General features: G+C 43.6%; 1 protein-coding gene across 1 annotated transcript in view; it reads left to right on the forward strand.

Annotated features, from left to right (window-relative positions):
- LOC131480512 (S phase cyclin A-associated protein in the endoplasmic reticulum-like) overlaps nt 1-18,804 on the forward strand; it is a 73,776-nt gene that overhangs the window by 39,909 nt on the left and 15,063 nt on the right. Inside the window, exon 5 of the mRNA XM_058665504.1 lies at nt 3,300-3,494. Within this exon, the coding sequence (XP_058521487.1) occupies nt 3,300-3,494 (195 nt within the window). The remainder of the gene's footprint in view (nt 1-3,299; nt 3,495-18,804) is intronic.

Consider the following 18,804-nt stretch of genomic DNA (forward strand, 5'->3'; position numbering starts at 1 on the left):
GACCAGTAAAGCAGCGTTCTTAGAGCTGGCATCTGGAGGGAAACATTTTGGTGCCTCTTGCTCTGCTGAAAAAGCTGTTGGCAAGGCCAGCGGTTACTTGGGCACTGGTCAGTCCTTTGGTTTCCTCTCAGTCCTCACCTTAGCTGACCGACTGGAGCAGCTGATGCCCTTGGTCCCTTGGTTCATAACCTCCCCCAGGACATGGTGACTCTCCTTGGTTCTTTCTCTTTTCCCTGAGCTGTTCACATTACAGAGCCTCGGGGTGTGTCTGTATTTTTCCCTTCTCTATCTGCTTGCATGTTCTTGCTGGTAATTTTCCTGGCTTCAAATGCCATCTGTGTGCCATTTTCTTCCACATTTTATCCACAGCTGGATCTTCCTTTGATTGTAAATGTTGCGTACCCATCAGTTGCTCACTTGGTATGTACATCCACTTGGGCAAGAGTGGACATCTTCAGTCTGCGCTGCGCAGAGGCCTTTTCCTCACAGCCACCACTCTGGTTCTGTAGGTGTAGGATGGAGGAACCGTGACCTGGAGGAATGTGCGCAGGGTTACCATCAGGGCTTCCACCAGCAGAGGGGAGGGGAGCAGAGAGCATTTCAGCTTTACCTGGAATGCTGTATTCATAGTGCTTTATCTGACTCAGGAGTGGCACAGCATGAACGGTTATGAGTTTTGCGTAATGGTTGCTTGGGTGTTAATGTTATTTTCATGTATAAAGTGGAGTTAATTATACCTTATGGATGTATTGTGAGGGTCCATTAACTTAATCTATATAAGTAAACTTAAAGAATTGCCTGGTATGCAGTTGACAAAAATAAAAGTTGGTGTGTCCAGGGGCTGATGTAGGCCAGTGCTGTGGCACAATGGGTTAAGCCATGTCGGCAGTACCAACATCCCTATTCCCTGCCAATGCTCCTGGGAAAGTAGTGGTAAATGGTCTGGGTGCTTGGGCTCCTGCACCCATGTGGGAGCCTGGGAAGAAGCTTCTGGCTCCTGAATGCAGCCTGATCCTGCCCTGGTCCTTGCGGCCGTCTAGGGAATGAACCAGTGGATAGAAGATATCTCGGTCTGGCCTCCTCTCTGTCATACTGTTCTATAAGTACTCTGTGGGAAGCCAACAGAAGGTGGCCCAGGAGGGCCCCTGCTATCTGTGTGGGAGAGCAGTGTGGAATTCCTTGTTTCCTGGTACGGCCTGGCTCAGCCCTGGCTGTTGAGGCCGTTTATGGCATGAAGCAGCCAATGGGAGACTTCCCTCTCTCCGCTCTTCCCTTCTCTACCTTTCTAATCAATCAGTCAATCGTCTGAAATGGTAGGTTGCTATCTCTTCTGTGTAGTGGCATTCTGTGTCTCTTATCTTTTCTGAATTGAGTATGTATTGGTTTTATACTAATTTATACATTTCTCAGTTTGTATTCTATTAAAAATTAGATCCTGGGCTCGGCATCGTGGCCTAGTGGCTAAGGTCCTTGCCTTGATCCCATATGGCCGCTGGTTCTAATCCTGGCAGCTCCACTTCCTCTCTATCTCTCCTCCTCTCAGTATATCTGACTTTGTAATAAAAATAAAATAAATCTTTAAAAAAAAAAAAAATAAAAAATAAAAATTAGATCCTGAGGTACAATGATGAGTAAGCAATTATCCATTTTTTTTCTTGAGTTACACATGTATTAAAATCTGTCACTTCAGGAGAAGTAGATATCCACAATACATCTTCCTTTATTTTTAAAAATATTTGTTTGAAAAGAGATACAGAGGAAGAGGGAGAGAAACCAAGATCTTCCATCTGCTGGTTCAGTCTCTGTATGACCCCGTATGGAATGCCAGCACTTGAAGGTGGATTAGCATGTTGAGCCACAGCACCCTGCTCTCTTCTGATTCAACTCCGTGCTAATGTTTGCCTGGGAAGGCAGTGGAGGATGGCCCGTCCTTGGAACCCTGCACCCATGTGGGAGACCTGAGGGGAGCTCCTGGCTCCTGGCTTCTGATTGGCTCAGCTCAGGCTGTTATAGCCACTCGGGGAGTGAACCAGTGGATGGAAGATCTTTCTTCCTATGTCTCTCCTTCTCTCTGTAAATCTGCCTTTCAGATAAAATAAATCTTTAAATGAGAGAGAGAGAGAGAGAGAGAGAGAGAGAGAGAGAGAGAGAAAGTGGAACCACTGGAACTCAGGTGTTCATATGGGATGGTGGTGCAGGTGGAGGCTTAATGTTCTGTGTCACAGTGCCAATCCCAGATGAAATGTTTTTAAGCTTTTAATTGTGAAGTCTGGCAATAGTGATCTGAGGAGGGGCCAGTTATGAAAGATGCATATACATGTGTGCGAGTGTGTGTGTGCATACGTACATGTGTTCTGCAAGCTTCCTTTCCCATGGTGATGGTGTAGTAGAACCAAGGATTGGGTCTAGGAACCACTTCTGGTGTGGTACTGAAGGCAGCGTCTGCGGGCAAGACAGTGTGGGTACGAGTGAGGTTGCCCTCCCCTCTGGGCATGTTTTCCGCTGCTCTAACGAGAGGCCAGGTCAGTCCGTCTCCCCTTCCTGCCATCTCTCCCTCTGGTCCTCCACCCAGACATTCTGCTTCCCTGTGCCCACTCCCCTTCTCCTTTTCCATCCCCGCTCCCCTCCTCCCTTTCTTCATTCCCTTTTTCTCCTTCCTCTTCCCTTCCTTCTGTGAACTCGGGGCTCATGATTTTGGCGGTGCTTCTAAGATCAGTCCATGAAAGTGTAGGTCCTAATTCTGTGTTCTGAAGAGTAGTGTGCCTGAGCGTCTGGAAAGAAGGGGTCAGGCAGACACCCGTGCTGCTTTGTGTGCTGTCTGCTCTGTAGCTGCTGCTTGGTTTTTGTTGTTTTGCTTTCCTCCATGGAAGCGTGGTTTAGGATGACATCGGGTAATTGAGTGTGTAACTATCGCCTGTGGCTTTTACCGGTGGAAAGAATCCATGTGAGTTTGTGTCTGTTGATCACACAAGTGTATAGACCTGCAGTCCGTGTGTTTGGTAAATGAGGAGTGACTTCAGTGCTCCTTCTCGCTTGGGGTTTGCACCACTGGCCATTCTGATCTTGAGTCGGACAGGTCTCGATGAGACTGACCTTACCAACCCGCTCTTTGGAAGGTGAACAGCTTGTTTTGAGGAACTGGAATGTGACATAAGCTGAAAGAACTGTGTCTTGTTTTTTTTAAAGTGTTTACATTGATAGAGACTATTTACAGTATTTGTTTAAAATTAATTTTTTATACTGCAGTCTAATCCCTAGATGCCCGTTTACTTACACATTTTCCTGTTTTATTTCCCCAGAACACTGCAGTAGACTGTAAAATAGCATCCACAGCTGGGGAAAAGCACTTTGATAAAAGTCCTACCAAAACAAGGCAACCTCGGAAAATTGATCTGCGGGCTCGATACTGGGCGTTCCTGTTTGACAACCTTCGCCGGGCAGTGGATGAAATCTATGTGACCTGCGAGTCGGACCAGAGCGTGGTGGAGTGTAAGGTGAGGCCGGCTTGGCGGCCTTGCCGCCTGTCTGCAGGCAGTCCTCCAACTGCTCCTCCAACTGCTACCGGGTGTGGCGCAATTGTTCTTCCCACTGCTGCTAGGCTTAACACATTCTGTACGCTTCCCTGAACCTCCAGAGAGAGAGTACAGGCAAATCCGCATTATGCTTCAGGTTTCCTTGATTCTGAAGAAAACTTTTTTTGTTTTGTTTTTACATTACCCAATTGTGTACTTTCCTTTGGTTGTAGGACACTGTCCTGGGAAGGAACTCAGAGATTTGCTGGTGTATGTACACACACACACACACACACATACACAGTTTTCATATACATGGAATCTGCACTCCGTGCAGTTACTTTTTAAGATCTTTCTTATCTACATTTTCCTTTGGTCCTGTAGGTGGCACTAGTGAGATATTTCACGATCTTTGGTTTCATGTTTAGTGTCTTTAATTGGATGGTTGCTCCGTTTCTATTCAGATACTTATCATTCTGATTCATGCTGGTCAGGGCAAAGTGAGATTGATGGCCAGCCATAAACAGTCCTGGGTGGGACCGGAATGTCACCGTCAGGTGTGTTTTCTAATTTTAGATAACCTTGTGTTTGTAATAGGATATTAAACAGACATAGTCTGTCTCTAGAAATTCACTGAAAAGCCTGGACTTCTAGTAAACACAGAGCTATATATTATATTAATTTTTATTGAATTAAATTGTTTTGAGAAAAGCCAGAGTGATACGTCTTCATAGAAATATTAAAGACATGACTGCTGTGTTTATGGTGGACATGTTTGAAAACCCGGGGATTCGTTACTCGGCCTGGGAGATGTATGAAGGGTCAAAGTAAAGCTACGTGCTGAGGCAGCAGCTGTGCTTCCTTTGAAATTGGAAACAGCCCAGGAGTTTGCAGACCTGTTTCAAATGTGATTTGTTGGCAGGAGACTTAAAGATGAACAGTAGTTAAAACCATCCAGGTGCATTTGTGTGGTCATCAAAATTAATATTGCCACTATTAGCAAGTAAAATTGTGTTTTGAGAAATAATTTTTATACTATCAATTTGAGAGGTCGAGAAGCAGAGAGCTCCCATCCATTGTCCAATCCCAGATGCCTGCAGCAGCTGGGGCTGGACAGGGTCAAGGGCAAGAGCTGGGGGTGCAATCCAGGCCTTTCCTGGGGGAGGCAGAAAGCTAGCGACTGTCATGGCTGCCTCCCAGAGTCTGCCATGGTGAGAAGCTGGAGTCCGGAGCTGGCACCAGGAGTCTGCCCATGGCTGCTTCACTGCATGGCTTGCTCAGAAGCCAGACTGTGGCATAGCTATAGTCCAACGTGGACCAGGGTATGGGCTATGAGGAGATTGCCTTTTGGAGCAAGCAGAGCTTATGAAGTGGTGGCTCCCTTCACTTCTTCACACAAAAATGTGTGGTGAGGTATGGAAGGATTGGCTGGGAAGTTTCGGGGTGTGGCTGCAGGAATGGTGTGACATGGAAGGATTGGTTGTTAAGTTCTGGGGTGTGGCTGCAGGAATGGTGCAGTGTGGAAGGATTGGTTGTGAAGTTCCAGGTGTGGCTGCAGGAATAAGACGCTGGTGTTGTCTGTTCTGGCTAGGTGTTTGCTCTGTTTACTGACTCCACTCCTGGTGTCTCTGGAATGTGTCCTGAGAGTTTGGGACAAGAAATGATGGGAAACCTCTCTGCCGAAGCGAGCACATAAACCTCTCCCATTTCAACCTGGGAAGGGCTGACATGGTGTGTAGACACTGGTCAGGGGCACCCCTGGCTCCAGAGTGTGGGGTGTGCATCTGTCCGAGAGATCTCCCTGCATACTCGGTATCTCTGGAGGAGCCAGTGCTGGTGTTAGGAGACATCCACAGTGGTCAGGTGGAGGACCTCAGTGACCCTCATGGTCTCTGGCTGGGGGAGGAGTGTGGATATCAAGGCAGCTGTTCCCCTGGTTACATGTGGCTGCCATTCTGATGGAGTGGCCCAGAGGGAAGCAGGATGAAGTTGCACACTGCCTGAAGAGCCATATTGGGTACCGGTGCAGAGAGCTCTAGCTACGCAAAGATGTGAGAGAGGCTGTGGATCTCAGGCTGAATCAGAAAGACATGTACACATTTCCTCGTGTGACTGCAGCAGGCCTGGCATTACTCGTGGCTAGCTCTTCTGTCAGAAAGCTTTTGCTCTCTTCTCATCACTGCTGCCTGTGGCAGACAACATGTGTGTGAAGGTATGGGAATGGGAAGAGGAACTTTACCAGGAGGACCTGGGAGGTAATGAGATGGCACAGTTAGAAAAAGCCATGTTCTTCTCTCCCATCTGGTCGAGGCCTTGTGGTTGATTACTTTCCTGCTGTTGTGGTAGGCTGTCCATAGGATGGACTTCAAACTATGCTTGAGTCATTGAGTGACATGGAGAAAGTTCTGAATGTCAAAGATCGTTCTTAGCAGGTCTAGGACCCAACTGAGTGACTATTTGGAAACATGCAAAATTAATCTGAGAGATGTTCAGAAAAAAAACTAACCATGGCTTTCAATTTCTTTTTCCCCTGAAGCAAACTCATATGAGTTTGTTGTAACATGTCTGCACAAGATCTAGTTTCAGGCACTAAGAAGGGTATAACATCAGCTTGAAAAGAATTTTGTTACAATTAAATGAAGAACAAACATCAAATTTATGATGTTTGAGTAGAATAATTGTGAAGTCGTTGATGCCCTGTGAGAAGTTTAAGCAGACAATGCCCTAAGGAAATCAGCAATTGACAAACAGACAACTTGTTTTAGAGGGGATGAGTTGATACTGAAGAATGAATCCTTTAGCGGTAGATTATCACATCACTTTGTGAAGAGAATGTTTCTGGTTGTTGGTGCCCTAATTAAACAGTACCCACAATTAACAGCATTAAACACTAGTCCATACCACAGATGTTTCAGTTGGTTCAGCTTATGCAGTTCTTTTGTTTTAAAAATTTATTTAAATATTTGGAAGTCAGAGCTACAGAAAGAGAGATAGAGGTAAAGATGGAAATGGAGATTGAGACAAGGAGACAGAGAGAGAATCTTCCATCTATTGGTTCTTTCCCCAGATGGCTGCAATGATCATCCCTGTGCCAGGATGAAGCCAGGAGCTAAGAGCTTCATCCATGTCTCCCGTGTGGGTGGCAGGGGCCCAAACAGTTGTTCACAGGCTGTAAACAGGTAGTTAAGTTTTAAGTGGAACATCTAGGATGTGAATTGGCTACTATAAGGGATTCTGACATTATAGGTATAACCTTATCTGCCATGCTATAACAGTGACCCCAGTTTGTACAATTCTGAATGAAAAATTAAAGTTGAAAAAACTTGTTCCTGTATTCCAAAACTTTGCATCTAGAATAGTCACAGATTTTTCAATGGAAATTTTAAATAGGAAATATCAGTATCTTGAAGTGTTACTTTGAAGAATTAGGAAAGGAGGTAAAATGTGGCTTTTTAAGGACTATCCTGAAGACAAAGCACAACCAAAACAATGGCTACCAAGAGGTGGATATGGTCCAGTCAGAGCAAAAGTGGACTGAACAGAGATCACGGCAATGTTGTTTTAAGGGTGCTTGAGGTGAAAGAGAATCAAGATGGTGGCAAAGGGTGCAGATATGTCTGAGATGATGGAGAATTATTAGGGTAAAGAACAGAGCAGATTACAGAAACAGATAGGGGTCAGGAAGTCAGCAGGGAGGTACCTGGAGAACCCCTGGACACAGGGAAGAGGCGATGACAGTAGAGTGGTGTTACAGGGAACAGAAAACGCACCAGCCACCGGTGAGCTGTGATCTGGACTCCAGCGACAGCAGGGATTCAGGGGCAGCCATAGATCAGCCCTTGCGGCAGCTAGGTGGGAGCTTGGGTTCGCTCGGAGAGATTGGAAGGTGAAGGCAGGCTGAGACTGGGCAATCCTGCCAAATACTTTGGCCCAGCAATGAATGGAAAGGGAGCTGTGGACTCCACGGGACAGATTGGTAGCGGGTTGGAGCTAACAGCATAAGGATCAAATACTGGAGTGGGCACGTTTCCAGCTAGTCACACCTGGCTGATCTCACAGGGAGGACAGCACCAGCTTCGCGTCCTGCAGGATCTGTGTGGTCCCAGAGTCAGAAAGCCAACAGCTCCGGCTCTCCAGTAGCGCTCCACTGGGCGCCATCTAGTGTGTTTAGACAAGATCAGTGCCGCCGATAACTAATTATCGGGGATAGTTGGTGTCTTCCTAACCCAGGATACTGATTGAACATAAAAATTGACTTGTAAACCTGTAGGTAATACATCTTAGAAAACTGCACTAAGGAGAAAAATAGACCAAACAGAATTGCCATGTCAAAAGTTAAAAGAGACAGAGGCACAATGAATGTTGCTGAAGGCTCCCCAGTAAAGGAACAAAAGCCTCTGCCACCTTCAGAGTTAACTGAGGAAGACATTGAAAAAAATGGGGGACACAGTATTCAGAACTTATTATAAAGCTTCTGACCAACAATGAGAAGCACATAATACAAGAGTTCAAATAATTTAAAGAATTTGTTACACAGGAAACAATCAAATGAAAGCTGACATTTCAGAAGTTAAGAATATAGTGGAACAAATTAAAACTACAGCGGAGAGTTTAAAAAATAGAATGAATGAAGCAGAAGAAAGAATCTCAGAATTGAAAGATATTTCCTGTCACCAGGGGGAAGCAAACAAAAAGCTGGAAACAGAGCTAGGCCAAGCTAAAAACAGTATCCAGGATTTAAAAGATACAGTCAAAAGGCCCAACATAAGAATTATGGGAGTTCCAGAAGGCACAGATTAAAAGTGTATTCAATGAAACAATACAGGAAAACCTCCCTAATTTAGAGAAAGAATTGGGAAGCAACATCCAGGAGGGGCACAGAACTCCCAACAGGGTTGACAAAAAGCGACCTTCACCAAGACACATGATAATCAAGCTATCCTCAGTTGAACCTAAGGAAAAAAATCCTTAAATGTGCATGTGACAAAAATCAAGTGACCTATAGAGGATCCCCAATCAAACCCACAGCTGACCTCTCAGAGGAAACACTGCAGGCCAGGAGAGAATGGAGTGAGATATTCCAGACTCTAAAAGGGAAAAATTTTCAGCCCAGAATAATGTATGCTGCAAAGCTCTCCTTTGTCTTTGAAAATGAAATAAAATTCTTCCACAATAAAGAAAAACTCCAAGAATTCGTGTCTTCCAAACCAGCCCTAGGGCTAATACTCAAAGATGTTCTAGTGACAGAGGAAAGGAATAGCAGCTACCAAAGCCAAAGAAATATGTGGAGAACATCCCGGTAAAAGGCCAACAGAAGACAAAACCAAAGAATAACACATTACTAAGATGACAGAACCAAATTGCACCTATCCATATTGACATTGAATCTAAATGGTTCAAATTCATTAATCAAATGCCATAGAATAAAGGACTGAATCAAAAAATAAAACCCATCTATCTGCTGCTTATAGGAGATACATCTCACCAACAAAAATCAGAGGAAACTGAAAGTGAAAGGATGGAAAAAGATATTACAAGTGAATGGTAAAGAAAAACATGTGGGGGTAGCCATTCTTACATCAGATGATATAGACACTGATGTGAGAAACATTAAAAGAGATGAAGAAGGATACCATAGAATGATCAAGGGATCCATTCAGCAAGAAGAGATCACCATAATAAATATATATGTGCCAAATGCCAAGGCACCTAGCTACGTGAAACAAGCATTAATGGATTTAAAGGGAGAAACAGACTCCAATACAATCATAGTGGGTGACCTTAATACCCCTTTAACATCAATGGACAGATCAAAAACAAAACAAAACAAAAACAGAAACTCAGCAAAGAAACAACATCCTGCATGGATGGTTCAACGTTCACAAATCAATAAATGTGATATATCACATCAACAAATTGAAAAATAAAAACTATATGATCCTTTCAATAGATGGAGAGAAGGATAAAGTCGAACACCACTTCATGCTGAAAGCCCTAAGCAAGACAGGCATAGAAGGAACATTCTACAACACAATCAAAGCAATTTATGAAAAACCCAATGCCAGTGTCATACTAAATGGGGGAAAGATTGGAAACCTTCCCACTAAAATCTGAAACTAGACAGAGATGTCCACTGTCACCACTACTCTTTAATATAGTATTGGGGGGGAAGGTGGGGGGGAGAATCCCAGATTCTATGTAATTACAACACAATGTAATTAATGAATAAATTTAATAAAAAAATATAGTATTGGAAGTCCTTGCCAGAGCTCTTAGCCAAAAAAAAAAAAAAAAAAAAAAAAAAGAAAAAAAAAAGAAAAAGAATTAAAGGAATCCAAATTCAAAAAGAGGAAATGAAATTATCTCTATTTGCAGACAACATTTTGGTTCTACATAGGAGAACCAAAAGACTCAATCAAAAGACTATTGAAACTCATAAGAGACTTTGGCAGCGTATCAGGATACAAAATTAATGAACACAAGTTGATAGTACTAGTGTACACAAATAATTCCATGGTTGAGGAAGAAATTGTAAGTACAGTGCCCTTTAAAATAGAGAAGAGGAATCTCAAATACCTAGGAATTAAGCTAACTAAATATGTGGAAGACCTCTATGATGAACACTATAAAACATTTAAAAAGGAAATAGAAGAAACCCTTGAAAAATGGAGAAACTTACGATGTTCCTGGATTAGCAGGATCAACATAATCAAAATGACTGTACTATGAAAAGTAATACACAGATTCAACTCAATCTCAATCAAAATCCCAACAACATTCTTTTCAGAAATAGGAAAGATGATACAAAAGTTCATCTGGAATCACGAAAGACTACAAATAGCCAAAGCTATCCTGAAAAATAGAAATCAAGCTGGAGGAATCACAATTCCAGACCTCAAGACATACTACAGAACAGTGGTTATCGAAACAGTGTGGTACTGGTACGGAAACAGAGAAGATCAATGGAACAGAATAGAAACACCAAGAGCGAGCCCACACATGTCTAGTTAACTAATCTTTGACTAGAAAACTGAAAACAATCCAGGCAAAAAGCCTGGTCTTTTCAACAAATGCTGTTGGGACAACTGGATAGCAGAATTAAGAAGCAAGACCCACACCTGTCACATTACACAAAAATCAGCTCTAAATGGATCAAGGACCTACAATTGCACCCAGAAACCATCAAACTATTGAAGTAAAACATAGGAAGCACACTCCAAGATATAGGAACAGAGAAAAACGTCTTAGAAAAGATGCTGGAAGCAGAGACAATCAAAGCCAAAATGAGCCAATGGGACTACATCAAACTAAAAAGCTCTGTACAGCAAAGGAAACAATTAACAAAGTGAAGAGGAAACCAACAGAATGGGAGAAAATTTTTGCACACTATACAAATGATTGGGGACTAATATCCAGGATTTACAAAGAGCTTCAGAAACCCAGGGACAGCAAAAAACAAAAAACAAAAAACAAAAACAAAAAAAAACCAACAAAAACCAAACCAAACCAAAACAAAACAAAAGCCCCTGTAACAAAATGGGCAAAGGAGGGCCCGGCAGTGTGGCCTAGCGGCTAAGATCCTCGCCTTGAAAGCCCCGGGATCCCATATGGGCGCCGGTTCTAATCCCGGTGGCTCTACTTCCCATCCAGCTCCCTGCTTGTGGCCTGGGAAAGCAGTTGAGGATGGCCCAATGCATTGGGACCCTGCACCTGCGTGGGAGACCCAGAGGAGGAGGTTCCAGGTTCCCGGCATCGGATCGGCGTGCACCGGCCGTTGCGGCTCACTTGTGGAGTGAATCATCGGACGGAAGATCTTCCTCTCTGTCTCTCCTCCTCTCTGTATATCTGGCTGTAATGAAATGAATTAATCTTTAAAAAAAATGGGCAAAGGAAATGAACAGACATTTTTCAAAAGAACAGATTCAAATGGTTAACAGACATATGAAAAGATGCTCATGCTCCCTAGCCATCAGAGAGATACAAATGAAAACCATGTTGAGGTACCACCTAACTCCAGTAAGACTGGCCTACATTCAGAACTCCACTGACAACACCTGCTGGCGTGGATGTGGGAAGAAAGGCACCTCTCCTTCACTGCTGATGGGAGTTTAGGCTAATACAACCACTGTGGAAATCAATATGGAGAGTGCTTGGAGAATTGCAAATAAATCTGCCATATGACCCAGCTATCCCGCTGCTAGGAATATAACCAATAGAAATGAAATCTGCATGTAAGAAGGGGATATGTAATCCTAAATTTCAGCAGTACAATCCACAATAGCAAAGACATGGAAACAATCCAGATGTACATCCAAAGAAGAGTGGTTAAAGAAACTATGGTACATCTACTCCTTGGAATATTATTCAGCTATTAAGAAGAAGGAAATTATTCTATTTACGACTAGGTGGTCCCAACTAGAGACCATTATGCTCAGTGAAATGAGTCAGTCACAAGGAACAAATACCATATGTTCTCTCTTATATAAGAAAACCAGCATGGAAAGTGTAACTTCAATAATCCGATCCATACTATTTTTTTTTTTTTGCTGCATCCCATGTGTTTTGATGTTTTTTGTTTCAATTTTGTTTATTCCAAATATTTTCTTTTCTCTTGTTGAATTCATTGCTGGCTCATGGATTACACGGTGGCCTCATTTTTCCCAAGAGACTTTTGTGTTTCCTTTTTGTCACCCATGTGTTGGTTACTCAGTGGTGCGTTTTTTCATGATACTGTAATTTGTTGTTGTGGTTGTTGTTGTTGAGGCTGTTGTTCTAACTCATACCAGTTGTTGACCTTGTTTCATGGCTTCTCAATCATGGAAATGTATAGTGATGGAGTACACATAAATAAGAGACTGATGGAATCATGATTCCTTATGAAGGACTATACCTCTGTAGTTAAATAGGGAAAATCTGTCGGGGGGGGGGTGTGGGAGTTTGGGGGGAAACCCAAGTCTATATGAAATTGTACCACATAATTCAAAAATTCAAAATAAAAATATAAAAAAAGGGTGTTTGAGGCGTTTTGTTCTTTGCCTTTCTGGAGAGTCAAGGAATGATAACACGTGCATATGCTAGGAACGTTACTACAGTTAACCAAAGTGTTAGCAGAAAAATGCCCAGGAAAGCTTTGCTAGAGTCCTCCACTGGGACGATGGCCTACTCATCCCTTTCACCAAACAGGCAATTTTGCATGAGTTTTTGATGAGCACTCATTAGGCATTTATCTTAAGGTCTTGGTTTGGCTCCCTGTGTCTTCTTTTTGGATGCTCGCTTTCTCTGGCTAATGTTATGAACGTGATGCATGCATGTGGTTGTATCACGGGACCCCAGTTCTTAGGACTCAGCATTTCTCACAAAAGTGTCATGAAAATTAATGCTGAGAAATCTGTTTTTAAAATTTTTGTCTTTTACTTGCATTTTTCCTTGAAATTTGTAAGATCTCTTTGGATATTTTTCATCGAGTTGAGACTTCTCAGTTCAATAAATCAAGTATAAATCAAAGTGACATCTTGCGAATGTGTTTTGGAAGGCATGGTATGCAACAAAAAGGAAATACTTTTCAGGTTTGGGAAAAGGAGTTACAGATAAGGAAAGAGGCATTTGGTCCACGAACAAGGAAGGACCAATCATAGAGACAGGAAGATAGTCAAGTCCAGGAAGTCATGGAAGAGGCAAAGTTATTGCAGAGCTCATGGGAGACTGTTGTTGAGAGAACATCTCTGTTTGACCTGCAGGATGAAGCAGAAGAAATGGAACTCAGTGGAAATGTGTGGGCTCTTCGCTCATTAGTGGGGTATCTGAAGCAACTGATGGAGAATGGAGTGGCTGGTGCATGGCAGCCTCCCAGGTCCCCATCACAGCTGGGAGATGCTTCTCTTTCCTCTACAGTATCTTGTTTTCTTCATTATCATTTGTCATATTGCTGTTCTTCCACTCTGAAAACAGTGCAGAAAAGCATCCAGCCAGCCACGCACCCTCATCCTGCTCCCTCCTTTCATCTGCTTGCTGCCTGCGCTCTGTTTTCTCCCCGGAACCTGTTAGTTGCTGAGCCTGGTGCATGCAAGTTCTTGGGAGGGCCTCTGTTCGGTTCTGAACCACCCTCTGCACCGTGGACCATCTCCCTTCCTTACGCTGTCTCTGGGTCCCCTTCTGCTGGTTTTCCTTTTCCTTTGTTGGCTGCTGCTTAGGCCACCCTCTTGTTGGTTTTTCCTTTTTGGCCTGCTTTTGAGTGTTTGGAGATCATGAGGCTCGTTTCAGCCCACTTTATTTTCTCACTTTTTTTTTCCCTTGAGATTTATTTACTTTTATTGGAAAGACAGATTTACAGAGAGAAGGAGAGACAGAGAGATAGATCTTCCATCCACTAGTTCACTCCCAAAATGGCCGCAATGGCCAGAGCTGAGCCTTTCCAAAGCCGGGAGCCAGGAACTTCCTGTGGGTCTCCCATGCGGGTGCAGGGTCCCAAGGCTTTGGGCCGTCCTCGACTGCTTTCCCAGGCCACAAGCAGAAGGCGAGATGCGAAGTGGCATGAATCAGCACCCATATGGGATCCCAGTGCTTGCAAGGTGAGGATTTAACCACTGAGCCATCACACCAGGCCCTCTTTACTCACTGTTTTATACTTTTCTCTGCTGTTTTCTGTCAGGCCTGGGCTTAATTTGCTGATGACTCGAAATTTATACCTACCCTACCCCTCTCTTTTTAAAATTTATTTTAAAAAAAGATTTATTTTTATTTGAAGAGCAGATTTAATAGAGAGGGAAAGAGAGACAAACTTTCTATCTGCTGGTTCACCCCTCCTCCCCCAAATGGGCACAATGGCCAGGTCTGGGCCAGACTCAAGTTAGCAACCAGGAACTTCCTTTGGGTTTCTTATGTGGATGCAGGATACTGTTTTCCCAGGGCATAAGCAGGGTGCTGAATTAGAAGTAGAACAGCTGGGGCTATTGGAGCTGTGTTTCCCTCGAATGAGTGACAGATACTCTTGCACTGAGGTGACTGAGTCGAAGCCATCTTCGGCTTCGTGAGTTAGCTCCTGTAAGGATTGCTCCTAAGCTGCTGCCTGTTCCCATTCTCTGCTGCGGTCCTCGTTACGTTGCTGCTAAACTGTGGGAATTACCAGTGAAGCCTATGTGGACTCTGTGTTCTGCAGTCTGTTCTCCACAGCCCAGGCGGGTGGCAGTTCACCAAAGGCATAGCCCCCTTCTGTGGTGATGACTCTTCCCACGTTTCCCTTTGTTCTGAGCGTCAAGGTTCCCCTGGCCTGCAGATCTTGAGCAACTTGATGACGCATGTCTGCTTTGGCGTCCCTTTCTCTCAGCCCTCCTGCCTCAGCTAGCCTTCCAGTTGCTCCTGTCTGCCCTGTGCTCCCGTCTTCCCAGGCCTTCCATTCTCACAATTTCCCGCCCAGAATGCTGCTCCCGTCTTTGTTGTTTTATCCCCACTCATGTTTGTAACCCAGATTTCAGTGTGTCAGTTCCTCAGGGGCGCCTCTTACTGAGGCTTGAGCTTCTCAGATGCTCATGTCTGCTTCTCCTGAGACAGATTTACCACAACTGAAGTTGAACAATTACGTTTTTAGTTGTTTGATATTTCTTTCTCTTGATAGATGTTAAGCTTCATGATGACAGAGCCCACACTCTTGTTTACCCCTCCCTCTTCGGGGCTTGGTACTGGCATTGGAATGTAGTAAAATGCTCAGTTGATGGGTGTTAAGTGACTGCGTGAAGCCGTTGGTCCCCGCTCCTTAGCAGTCCGTCATGTGCTTGGAATGCACGCAGATGGTATCCTTTAGACAGACACATCAGAATGTCCGTTAAGTTAAGGGGCTCAAGAAAGGGTAGTTGGAGGAGTGGGTCCTGGAGCCTAAACTGACGGGGAGGCAGAGAAGAGGAGAAGCCCCACAGGGAGAGAGTGGATGAGCTGGGTGTTTATAAACACCTGGGGCCGTGGAAGGAGTGTGTGAGGTGGGTTCTCCTGAGCTGGAGAGTGACAGATTTATGTGTATATTTTTAGTGATATGATTCTTCAAAAATAGCTTCTTTATTTGTTAATCTATAAGATGCTGAGATATTTTTAAATCTTTACAACTGCAGTTTGTCTTTTTTAATTTCCTTGACTTTTTGTTAGTTGTATGTTATCTAGTCATGAGTTGTGTTTCCCTTGTGAGTTTGACATCTTCTTAGCCTAGAAGTGATCATTTTTGTCTTCTAGTGTTTTTGTTTGTGAATTCTGTTTTATCTGAAATGCATATTACTGTGCTTTCTCTTTTTCTGGCTGGCCTTGCCTGTGCATTAGCATTTGTCCCAGAGGTACGTGAGTGCACAGGGACAGCAGGCCGAGTTCTGTGCATTCCTGGTGGTAGGCTTCAGTGACGTCACCGTTATTTTACATTAACAGCCATCTTTTCTGCTCTCTGTGTCTGGATCTGGGCCTTCCGGCCCTAGTCTAGCTATTGTCTGCTGTGTTTCATGCATTATATGTTTACAGTAACATGCTGTTTGGTTGGTTCAGAAATTAATTTCACCATGTTTATAGCATTTCTCCAAGCATCATTTTATGATTGTTTAAGTTGTAGAGACAGATGAGTTCTCCTGTGCTTAAGTGGTGGTAAATCCCTGTTCCTTTTACCTGACTCTCATAGACATTACTATCATTAGAGCAAAGTGCTTGTCTTGTTTTCTTTCAAGTGGAATAACTAATAACTTGAGACTATAACTGCTGTGTCATAACTTTGCTGACTATAGTCGGACTTATCTGGGCGAAGCTCCTGGCTATGGTAGACTCCGAGGGAGTAGGGATCGTAGCATTTTTTTTTACCTTGCTTTCACATTTGAATGAGTGACTTCTGTTGATGGAGCTGTCATTATTCCAATTACTCATGTTCATTGCCAACTGAAAAGTTTTTATCCATTTATCTATTGTTTAAAAGGATTTATTTAGTTATTTTTTTAAAGGCAGTGTTACAGAAGAGGGTGTGGGGGAGCAGAGAGATAGAGAAAGATGGATGGTCTTGCATCTGCTAGTACACCCTCTAAATGATTACCGTGGCTGGGGCTGGGCCAGGCACAGCCAGGGTCCAGGAGCTTCTTCCAGGTCTCCCATATGCATGGTAGGGGCCATTTTCCAATGCTTTCCCTGGTGTATCAGCAGGGAGCTGGGTCTGCAGTGGAGCAGCTGGGACTGGAACAAGTGCCCATATGCTGGCATCACAGGTGGCAGCTTGACTTGGTGTGCCACAGTGTTGACCCCCATAATTTTCATTTTTCTAAAAAACTCTACCAGCCCCTTTCATTTTCCCTAGTATGACTTTCTAATACCTTTATTACTCTGGTGAGCTGCTGTTCATGTTATGGATGCCTCCGTTTCCATTATCTGATATTTCTCATCGATAACATTACTACTTTCAAAGTACATTTCCGATGTAATATAGTACTCTACTGTCATGAAGCTTTGTTGATTCTCTGTGGCCTTCTGAATCCAGAATAGACTCATCATTTGGACGTTGAGCACATCCTACCAGGAGTTGGGATGTCTGTATCCCACAGCTGCATGCCTGGCTTTGATCCTTAGCTCCGGCTCTGGTCTCACGCTTCCTGTTAATGCAGACACTGGGAGGCAACAGATGAGGGCTTACATGATACCTTGCACGTGTGAGACCTGGACAGAGTTCCCATATCCTGACTTGGGCTCTGTCCCGATTGTTGTGGACATGTGGGAAATGAAACTGCTTTATCTGTCTGTATCACTGTGTCTCGGATAAGTAACAGAAGCAATCCCAAACGCCTATGACATAGTCCTAGCTGACTTTTCCACACTTGTGATAATCTGTGCTGAACTGTGTATGTATTCATTATGGTAGAGTTCAGGAAGGCCAAATGACTGAAGTCTAGCACTACCTATAATTTGGGAGACTTTGGGATTCCAAATGGAGACTGTAATTAAATAAGGATTTTTCGCTTCTTGTTTGAAGACTGGAATAATATAACAGGATGAATAATCTCAGCCCTGGGGCCAGCGTGGTAGCATAGTGAATAAAGTCAGGGTCTTCATCTCTGGCATCCCAGTAGGGCACTGAGCAGAGTCCTGACTACTCTGCTTCTGATCCAGTTCCCTGCTAATGTCCCTGAGAGAACAGTGGAAGGTGGCCTAAGTTCTTGGACCCCTGCATCCAGCTGGGAGACCTGGAGGAAGCTCCTGGTCCCTGGCTTCCGTCTGGCCTAATCTTGGCCATCTGGAGAGTGGAGCCAGCACATGCAAAATGTCTGATTCTGTTTCCAGCTCTCCATCTGTAACAACCTTTCAAATAAATGAAGTTTTTTTTTTCTCTCCCCCTCTTTTTAAAAATATTTATTTTATTTTTATTGGGAAGGCAGATTTATGGAGAGAAAGAGATACAGAGAAAGATCTTCTATCTGCTGGATCACTCCCTAAGTGACTGCAACAGCCAGATTTGAGTTGATTGAAGCTAGGAGCCTGGAGCCTTTTCTGGGTCTCACAAGGGGTGCAGGGTCCCAAGGCTTTGGGCCATCCTCCACTGCTTTCCCAGGCCACAGGCAGGGAGCTGGATGGGAGGTGGACATGGCACCTCTATGGGTTGCTGACACATGCAAGGCGAAGATTTAGCCACTGAACCATCATGATAACTATTATTATTATTATTATTATTATTATTATTATTATTATTAAAGAAATAATCTTGTCCTGAACTTCTCATTGGTCTTCATCTTAGTAGCATCCACCTGTAGTTTTCTTTTTTTTTTTTTTTTTTTTTTTTTATTTTTTTTTTTCCTCCCCCTCCCCTCCCCCCGGTGGATTCCTCCACCTTGATGCAGTATTACAGTTCAAATTCAATCAAGATTCTTTCATTGCAAACATATACCAAGCATAGAGTCCAGCTACTTATTGTCCAGATTGGTTGAACAGTTTCTTGGGGAGACCTTTTCTGGTCTGAAGTTTGAGCTGGCCACCTGTAGTTTTCATGTGGAGGCAGGAAAAGGGGTGTTAGAAAGTTGATGTTAGTTCAAGACAGATTGCCATAGCTGTGGAAATGGGGATGAGATTCACGGCTACCTTATTAGTTCAGTTTATTTGCCACACTGTTGAGTTTGGGGTTTCTTCGGATGGGCCTTTTTACTCACTCATAGACGTGAGTTCTGGTCACTGTCTAGAAAGAGATTAGTCACTTGGACATTATTGTCTTAAACCTCGAGATTTCCTCATATTGGGTGACTGATTTGAGGAAGCTGCCATACAGTTGCCAGATTTTGATTATGATTTCCTAGTATTA

This window comes from Ochotona princeps, chromosome 6, assembly GCF_030435755.1.
Source record: "Ochotona princeps isolate mOchPri1 chromosome 6, mOchPri1.hap1, whole genome shotgun sequence".
Lineage (NCBI taxonomy): Eukaryota > Metazoa > Chordata > Mammalia > Lagomorpha > Ochotonidae > Ochotona > Ochotona princeps.